Source organism: Sinocyclocheilus anshuiensis, unplaced genomic scaffold (assembly GCF_001515605.1).
Source record: "Sinocyclocheilus anshuiensis isolate Anshui unplaced genomic scaffold, SAMN03320099.WGS_v1.1 scaffold925, whole genome shotgun sequence".
NCBI classification, from domain to species: domain Eukaryota; kingdom Metazoa; phylum Chordata; class Actinopteri; order Cypriniformes; family Cyprinidae; genus Sinocyclocheilus; species Sinocyclocheilus anshuiensis.
The window spans coordinates 175363-185308 of NW_015555753.1; the positions used below are offsets into that span (position 1 = coordinate 175363).

A 9946-nucleotide genomic window follows, 5' to 3' on the forward strand; every position below is an offset into this window, starting at 1 on the left:
GGAAGCCGAGGAAGAATCCATATGCGGATGTTTATTGAAGCAGTCCAACAAAACCAAACTCAGGGTCAGTAAAAACAGGCAATGAGGTCAAAAACACAGTAAGGCAGTCCAACCAGGCAAACAGGCAAAAGGGGTAATCCAAAAGAGAAGTCAAAACAAACAGATAAACAGGTCATACACGTGGTAAGAAGGCAGAGATACAAACGCTTGGTAAGGCAGGATAAACTGGCAATACTTCGCAAAGTAGTCATGTGGTGGCCAGGTTAATATGGCCACTAAACAGGAAGTGGTTGCAGAGAAAGCAGAGGGAGTGCTAACAGTCAATACTCGGGCGAGGGCTCCCTCTGCTGGCTTGGTGTTACAGTGCGCAGTGGAAAGAAATGCGGCTAATAATTTCTGAATTCTGACTGGCATATAACGAACAAATCAAACAAACGTAAACGGGCAAAGGCGGGGCCCCCAACAAGGCGGGGCCCATGGGCTGCAGCCCACTCAAGCCCAATGGTAAGTCCGGCCATGGTTCTACCCATTGGTTGTTGATTGCATAGAGGCAGATCTGAATGTGAGATGCACATGATTGTAAGAAAGGGGCAGAGTTTAGGCGACTGGATTAAATGATTGGAGAAGTCCTGCATATGTCACCAGAGTGAAGTCTGTCGTTTCACTGGAAGATTGTGTGATGACATTTTTTATTAAAAATTACCAGATCAAAACAAGAAAACAAGACATGCACAGATGAATCACTCAAAATAAGATGCATTTTGAAGAGATCTGAATAGAGTGAATTTCTGTTATACATGCCGACTTCAAATAATGTTGAAATAACATAAAACTTTTAATAAATGTGCCAGATTTTATATACTATACCATTCTTTGGATTTTTTTATACAAGGAAGGGGATTTTATACTAAGGGGAGTGAAAGTGAAAGATCAAATGTCCTCATGTGTATAAAGAAACAGGAAAGCACGTTGAGTTTTGTGCCAAGGCACCAGTATAGAACACATAGTGCTGGTGTATCCAAGCACTGCAGCTGCGGCTGCACAACTATGCACTGTAGAGAGCCTTTAAATCAAGATGCAAGCAGGGCCTCTCATCTGTTGTGCATGAAAGCTAAGAAAAAAAGAGGAAGAATATGGGAGGAAGGGAGCAAGAAAGAGAGAGAGAGAGCTGAAAGAAGGAAGGAAACTTGCTCCCCGAGCACAGTAAGATGGGATGAGGAAACTGGATACCTTGTATAGAAAATTCCTCACACTGGACCTCCCTTAAATCTGCAAACCAGAGATCTCTTTTTTGATGACAAACTATAAGACCTTATAGTGCAAGATATCAAGACCTTTTTCACCTTCAACAAAAATTTTTGTGGAAAACTACAGAAAAGTCAAAAAAAAATTAATGTCAGTGTTTTTGTGCATAAAATTAACATTTTTCAAAATATCTTCTTTTTGAATGACAAGAGGATGAGTAGCCTAAAACCCATTTAAAAGTGTAATGCCACTGTATAATATTAAATAGCATTTTTTAGAAAGTGGTACACAAATATATTCTGTTCATTCTGATTTCACACAGAGAACAAGTTTAACAGTGACTCTGAAAAACACTGAAGCCAGTGAGTTCATTCATCCATCCGCCCCCGCCCCCCTCAGCTTTAGAGAACATTCCTTTCATAAATCTGTATGCCTGTGTTTTTTTTTTGTGTGTTTTTTTTAAGAAACTCGAGAATTCATGCTTGGTATGTGGAGGAGCTCATTATGGTGCCTGTGCAGGGCACTTGGGAACCTTCAGATATTTTCTTTTCTTTTAGAGAGTATGTGAGAGTAGCATGTTTTTAGTACTTTTTTTTTTTTGTTGAGTTTATTGAGGTCTTCGTGTTCCATGTTTCTAATTTGTCCATGTGTCCTTTCTAGGTTATGTAAGTCTATGTGTATGTGTAAAAATTTCTGAAGGCATTATCTTTTTTTTTTTTTTGTCATGGCCAATCTCTCCCTCTCTACACTGTGTCAGAGCTCCTCCTTTCGAGCAAGAGACCTTCCCCAGTCTTGTTCCCCCACTGCAGTCTGCTGCATTGTACGGCATCACCCTCTTGTTATCCTGGGACCTCTTTCCCCCGTGAAGAATGAAAAATCCTTTCCCCTGTTCTATCACAACCTGATTGCTGAGTTAAGCCTTTGAACAGACATTTGCATTCATGGCCATGTTCCATGTTACTTAAAACAACACATGTCTGATGCCCAGCCCCACAGAACAAATTTACAAAGTCATTGACTCTTGGGACATAGTTGGAATGGTGACCTGCCGGTCAGTTCTCTACTACCACACAAAAAGGCTGAAAACAGGCCTTGAATGTAACTGTTGCAGCTGTCTACAGTATACTACTCTTATATTAATTCAGAGCCAACACGCTGTGCACATGCTTTTGAAACAAAATGGGTCTGCTCTATGCATGAGATTGCATCGTACATTTATTTGAAATACTGTTTTTAAGTAAAAAAAAAAAAACTTTCCACATTTGCATCCACTCAGCACAACATTCACAATAGTGCAACAGTGCAAAAAAGAAAGAATCGTTTTTAAGGTATAACAGAGTGTTTTATTTTATTTTCCAAGCCATTAAGTTAAAATGAACATTCCCCGCTGATTCTCCCAATATGAAAAGTTCAAAATGCTTCATCCTCAAATCTCCGTATTACATGGTGACAGAAATGTGGTCTAAATTAGATTAGATACTATTAAATGCTAATCCAATAAACCATTTCAATAGGGATCAGTCTCGCACACAAAAGATGATTGTTCATTCATTTTTGCCATTGTTACTGTCCAGCATTTCTGTTCTGCCATCTCAGTGTTTTTTTTTTTAATTATGTTCTTGTCTAATCATCATTTCTGTGGCTTACATATTCAACCAGTCCTGTAAGCTCACCCTCTGCAATGACAGCAGGACACCGACCACAAAGACTTCAAAGACCATGCGCTCTCTTTTTCTCTGTCTCTCGCTTCATTCTCATCATTCTCTCCCATTTCCTTTAAGGCTTTTGCCCTCACTATTTCATTCTTTGTTTTTCACACTCTTAGCTCTTGGGTGGTTGTATTTCTTTTTGGTTAACCAGAAATTATTTTGCCTGAGAGAACACAACAGGCATTTTTCACATTTATTTTCAGAATGCCTGTGTTGTCAGACGATTGTTTCATTTTTTTGTTTGCATCAATATGGGATTCACATTTAAGGTTTGTTTCTCAAATTAGGTCGACAGCTCAGCTCACTGTGGCACTTCTACCATGTCACCAATTGGAGCTGGACCCTGAAAGTCAGCACCCAAACTCAAGTCCTTTTTCAGTTCACAGTCACTTAGCTCTCGAGGGGGTTCTTTGTCCTTCACACCATTTACACATGCCTCAACCGGGGACTCAAGGACATCCGCAGGGGCTACGTCTGGTGCCTGCTCATGGCATTCCCCGTTTACCTTAGGGGGAGCCGACACGGATTCCTCTGCTGAGCCAGCACTCTCACAGTCTCCATTATTCAGCTTCAGATCTGTGATAGTCGAGACAGGTTCCTCAAGGCAGAGCTCATTGGTTGAGGTTGATTCTACGATGACAATTGCGGGAATGGACTCCTCTGCACTCTTTTGTTCTGCCATAGGTTCGGGTTGTGTTGGCTCCTCTGGGGATGGCTCAGGACTTGCTTGTGTTAGTGTAACCTCAGGGGGTGCAGCAGTTTCAGATTCAGGCTCTGTGACTGGTGTGGGTTCCTCTGGGGAAGGCACAGCCATCTCGACCTCTGCACTCAATTCCTTGGAAACAGGTTCAGACACTGGGGCAGATTCGGCAACTGGCTCTGGAGCTGCTGCCTCAGTAACAGTCTCTGGTTCTGGTGTGACCTCAGTGGTTTCTGTAATTTTGGTGGACAATTCATTTGCAACCTCCTCAACCACTTTCTCTACTGCTTCCTCTATGACAGGTTCCACTGGCGAAGGTTCAAGTTTAGGCGACAATACAGGCTCTTCTAGCGCAGGTGCAGGATCCTCAAGTGCAACTGCAGAATCTTCAGCCTCTGGGCAAGTTGCATGTTCCTCAGGTGCAGCTGCAGGTGGCTCAGATCCTGGTTTCTCTGTCACTGGTGTCTCTGGTGCAGTGGCTGGTTCTTCTGTTGCAGTCGTAGGTTTCTCTGCCACCTCTGGTGCAGCTGCAGATTCCTCTGCTGTTGGTACAGCAGCTGGTTCCTCAGGTGCAGCGGCAGATTCCTCTGTTGCTGGTGCAGCTTCAGGTTCCTTTGTCACTGGTTCCTCAGATGCAGCTGCAAGTTCCTTTGTCACTGGTTCCTCAGGTGCAGCTGAAGGGTCCTCTGCTGCTGATGCTTCTGGTGCATCTGCAAGTTCCTTGGGTGCTGATACCTCTGGTGCCACTGCTGGTGTCTCTAATGCAGCTGCTGGTACCTCTGCTGCTGGTGCGTCTTGTGTAGCAGCTGTTGCCTCTACTGCTGTTGCCTCTGATGCAGATGCTGGTACCTCTACTGCTTGTGACTCTGGTACAGCTGCTGGTTCCTCTGGAGCACTTTCTGGTTCATTGGATGCAGCAGTAGATGCCTCTGTTGTAGCCACTGGTTTTTCTGGTGCAGAATCATCCTTCTTCACCTCTGCTTGTGCTGCTGAAGGAGAGGCAGACTTCTCAGCTGGTGCTTCAGACTCCACCACCGGCGGTGCTGCACTTACTGCAGCAGCCTCCTGAGGTACAGCTTCCGACTCAGTCACAGGGGTCTCTGCCTTTTTCTCAGCTGGTTCAACTGCTGCCACAGCACTCTCCTCTTTCTTCTCCTTAGGGTCGCTGACATCGTATCCCTTCTTCCTTTTGCTTAGCTTGCCTCCCATGATTTTCTGTGGGAACAGAAGAACATCTTATATAATCTACAAACATCACTGCATTTCAATATATTTACTTTTATGAATTTGTCAAATGCTTTTATCCAAAGCAGTATCCATTGCATTCATTCATTATACATTTTTATAAGTTCAGAAATTCCCTGGGAATCAAACCCATGACCTTGCCATTGCTAGTGCCATACTGTTTGAGCTACATTATTATGCAAAAAGTTGTTCTAAAACTAAACAAAAAAATAACCAATATTCTTAGCACCTCATTATGGATATGAAATTGTAAAATGTAAAACTGCCCACATGGCCCACCCTGTTTCTCCATTTAAAGGGCGCTCACTCAATCATTTCAACCCAATGCAATCTCTGCCAAGGACTTTGAATGCAGTCCAACGTTGTTATGGAGGAGGACGTGGCTTAAGGACAAACAGTGACTGGATGGGAATGTCACATTTCTTGTAAACTTATAAAAATTTAATTCAACAACCCAGTCTTACAGTGTAAAGGTAGCATGCACTGATTGTATAAAATGGCGGTTTGGAAGGATCTGGAAGCGAAACACAGCACTTTTAACTAATGAATCCTCAGAAAGCTAGACAAAACCAACAAAACCTAGTCTATCTTAAAGACCAACAGGTCTAGTTATGTCAAGTATAATATTATGTCTGCATTTTTTTTTTATTCTATCAATCTGTATACACCACATGGCCCACCCTGTTTCTCCATTTAAAGGGCGCTCACTCAATCATTTCAGCCCAATGCAATCTCTGCCAAGGACTTTGAATGCAATCCAACTTTGTTATGGAGGAGGACGTGGCTTAAGGACAAACAGTGACTGGATGGGAATGTCACATTTCTTGTAAACTTGTAAAGATTTAATTCAACAACCCAGTCTTACAGTGTAAAGGTAGCATGCACTGATTGTATAAAATGGCGGTTTGGAAGGATCTGGAAGCGAAACACAGCACTTTTAACTAATGAATCCTCAGAAAGCTAGACAAAACCAACAAAACCTAGTCTATCTTAAAGACCAACAGGTCTAGTTATGTCAAGTATAATATTATGTCTGCATTTTTTTTTTATTCTATCAATCTGTATACAACTTCACTACAATCAATCAAAAATTCATATAAAAGTTATTCACTTCTTTTAAAAAAAATGTATGGCTGGTTCTGGTTAGTAAAGCAGCTTGGTTTGGGGAGGTGTAAAGATAGGATTCATGAGAAAGACTGATTAGATAACATTTGCTACTAATGCTACTTAAATCATTCTTTTTTAACTCCAATGGAAGCTTTTATTATACAACAATTTTTCCTATTACCAAAAATATTCTTGTAAATGGCAAGGAACCTAATTTGTAAATTGGAATTGGAATTAGTTTCAAATATATGTGGAATTATGGACGTGTGAGGTAGATTAAATGTTTTTTTTTATTGCCACAGATTTGACACCATTTGCATCCTTTTAAAGGCCTACAGTTATTGCAGCTCAGTTGGGTAATATCCTTTAAGCTGCAGCATGATGGGGTTACATCAGGAGCTGTCCATAGTGCTGCACTGGTGCAAACAAAGACCGGATACACAGTCATGCCCCAGTCCAACCTGCAGTTGAGTCCAACTGCTAAAATGTGCTGGCTATGTCAGCGCTCACTAAAGACAACCTCTCTTATTACAGCCTCTCACAGCACTCTGTGCCAGTACGCTTCACAGCCTCCATTATTCCTGCAAATCTTGCTTGATGAAGTTACTCATTAATATAATGATGTAATGAAGTTATGTCCTTGAAGACTGATGAAATGGGCTACCCTGAGCGAGTATAGCACACCAAGTAGCCTATCTCATGTCTGGCAGCAGGTTACAATATATATATATATATATATATATAAGTTATGTCCTTGATGAAATGGGCTACCCTGAGCGAGTATAGCACACCAAGTAGCCTATCTCATGTCTGGCGTCTGGCAGCAATATATATATATATATATATATACCTCCTTACGTTTTAATAAGAATTTAATAAGAGCAAATCAATGCTTCCTATTTCCTTAAAACAATGCTTTCAATAGAAAAGCACCAGTAAAGGGAACTCGAAATACAAAACGGGTTAAATCTTTAACTGAGTAAGAGCTACCTGTAACCCACTGCTTCATTTTGAAATATAAAATAATAAAACAAAAGCTTCTATATATGACTTATTTTTACTTTTACTCACATTTTAACCTCCCAATCTTATAGGGCACAAGTCACACGTTCCCGTAATAACATTAAGCTTAGAAAGATTATAAATGTGACATTTTTAAAGTTTGTAAAGTACATTTCTAGGAAATAACCATTTTTTCACGTTTAGTTAATGAATAATATAGATATGGGATATATGGGATGTAGTACCTTTTTAGTTTTCATGAGTGACATATGAAAATAACGAGAACAAAGAACGGCTCGTGCAGTCTGCATTCAATTATATCTCCAGTCCCAATAAAACGCGTTGTTTTATAAGTGATTTTCCCCCGTTATTCAAACAGTCACTATAAAATCGCGACTAACATTTTACTAACCTGCTTCTCTGGAAATCCGTGCGTAAGAGTGCGTTGAATGTACTTTCTTTTCTCCTGTAATAGTGAATGTGAATCAGTTCCAGGCAGTCCTACTCTCTCACTGAGGTCCAATCTGCGACTGGGCGTTTTTTCTCTTTTCACCCCTCCTGTTAAACCTACGGTTTGTTAGACATCTGTCGTTATCACAGCCCCTCTTGCCCACTGCCCACAATCCATATACCCTCCCTCTCCTCCTCCCTTCCCTTCCCCCTCACGTTGGGTGCATATTTTACTAGATTAGATGGGCTTTATAATGGGTTTTGGGAATAATGCCCTCTTTTCTTTCACTTTTTGAAGTGATCTCTATAGCAACCGTATTCCTTTGACTTGGAAGTTGGTGGATTTGCCTTTTTTCCACCTGCCTGATTGGTTTTAGCATACATTTCTCATTATGTGTGTGTGTGTGTGTGTGTGTGTAAAGACAGGGGTTACAGCAATACTCCACCCCCATGGCTGAAGGAGAGGAGAATGAAGTGAATTGTAAGCAGGGCCTTCGAATTCAGTATTGTTTTAAAAGACATCCACGCACCGATCCTGTCCTAAGCAGATATTCTGGTAAAGGAAGAATATGCTTAAACAAAAAGTAAAAGATAATTCATTCATTTGTTCTTATCTTGACATCAGATTCTTTGCGTGTCTGCAGTTCACCAGAATAATGTTTCTGAAGCATATATGTGCCAGAGGTCAAGGAAGATGTAAGAAAGCCATGAGGTCATTATTACATTCCACTTAAAGTGGTCGGACACATGACACCCTTGTGTAATCTGGCTACTTGGTGTTAATAGTACAAGCAGAGGTGCAATGAGATTCTACTAGGCCCGTTTCATATGAGATCTAGAAATATGTAAATATGAAAATACAAAATACACTTAAACAACATTAACTCTTCTTTTTCACCTTTTATAAAAAGCTTCAGATTTAACAAGTATTCACCTTTCTAAATGATGGTCCCCTTAATATGATAACTGTAAAAAAAAACATGATTATTCATGATTATTAGATATGCTGTTGTGCACAGGTCACATGCCAGCTGTGTGGATAATTATAAGTCAATCCTTATGTAGACAAGCCATGTGTATTTTCTGTGTTTTTTTATTAATTTTTATATATTTTAAGACAGACATGCCCAACACCAACACCCCCCTAACCCACTCCCCACCGCAGCCACCCCTTTCCTCATATCGACCAGCTCTCCTAACATTTGAATAACAATTTCTTATTAGCGCAAATTAATGTTTCCTATTTCCTTAAAACAATGCTTTCAATAGAGAAACGCCAGTAAAGGGAAATCGAAATACAAGGGGTTCGAGCTTAAACTGAGTAAAAGCTATACCTGTAACCCACAGTTTCATTAAAAAGGATAATAAATTAATTAAAATAAGGCTTTTATATTTTACTTTTACACATTTTTAACCTCCTAGTAACCTAGCTGCATTTAGGAGATCAGCCTCAGCTTCCCATTATAACATTAAACTTAGAAAGACTATAAACGTGACATTTGTAAAGTGTCATTCAGACATTTCTAGGAAATAACCATTTTTTCACGTTTAGTTAATGAATAATATAGATATGGGATGCTTTTGTTGTAGTACCTTTTTAGTTTTCATGAGTGACATATGAAAATAACGAGAACAAAGAACGGCTCGTGCAGTCTGCATTCAATTATATCTCCAGTCCCAATAAAACGCGTTGTTTTATAAGTGATTTTCCCCCGTTATTCAAACAGTCACTATAAAATCGCGACTAACATTTTACTAACCTGCTTCTCTGGAAATCCGTGCGTAAGAGTGCGTTGAATGTACTTTCTTTTCTCCTGTAATAGTGAATGTGAATCAGTTCCAGGCAGTCCTACTCTCTCACTGAGGTCCAATCTGCGACTGGGCGTTTTTTCTCTTTTCACCCCTCCTGTTAAACCTACGGTTTGTTAGACATCTGTCGTTATCACAGCCCCTCTTGCCCACTGCCCACAATCCATATACCCTCCCTCTCCTCCTCCCTTCCCTTCCCCCTCACGTTGGGTGCATATTTTACTAGATTAGATGGGCTTTATAATGGGTTTTGGGAATAATGCCCTCTTTTCTTTCACTTTTTGAAGTGATCTCTATAGCAACCGTATTCCTTTGACTTGGAAGTTGGTGGATTTGCCTTTTTTCCACCTGCCTGATTGGTTTTAGCATACATTTCTCATTATGTGTGTGTGTGTGTGTGTGTGTGTAAAGACAGGGGTTACAGCAATACTCCACCCCCATGGCTGAAGGAGAGGAGAATGAAGTGAATTGTAAGCAGGGCCTTCGAATTCAGTATTGTTTTAAAAGACATCCACGCACCGATCCTGTCCTAAGCAGATATTCTGGTAAAGGAAGAATATGCTTAAACAAAAAGTAAAAGATAATTCATTCATTTGTTCTTATCTTGACATCAGATTCTTTGCGTGTCTGCAGTTCACCAGAATAATGTTTCTGAAGCATATATGTGCCAGAGGTCAAG

The 9946-nt window shown here is 40.5% G+C and overlaps 1 protein-coding gene across 4 annotated transcripts; it reads right to left on the reverse strand.

Moving 5' to 3' along the window:
• Positions 1 to 3196: 3196 nt before the first annotated feature.
• Positions 3197 to 9421, reverse strand: LOC107673768 (calphotin-like). Of its 4 annotated transcripts, none has more exons than XM_016467544.1 (3): positions 9219 to 9421; positions 7421 to 7428; positions 3197 to 4869 (listed from the first exon to the last, which is right to left on the reverse strand). In XM_016467544.1, the coding sequence occupies exon 3, from the start codon at positions 4861 to 4863 to the stop codon at positions 3256 to 3258; it is 1608 nt and encodes a 535-aa protein (XP_016323030.1). In that variant the 5' UTR covers positions 4864 to 4869; positions 7421 to 7428; positions 9219 to 9421; the 3' UTR covers positions 3197 to 3255. The 4 variants fall into 4 exon arrangements, with proteins under 4 accessions (XP_016323030.1, XP_016323032.1, XP_016323031.1 ...); XM_016467546.1 differs by lacking the exon at positions 9219 to 9421 and having other exon boundaries at positions 3197 to 4119; positions 4171 to 4869; positions 7421 to 7623; XM_016467545.1 differs by lacking the exon at positions 7421 to 7428.
• Positions 9422 to 9946: the final 525 nt, after the last annotated feature.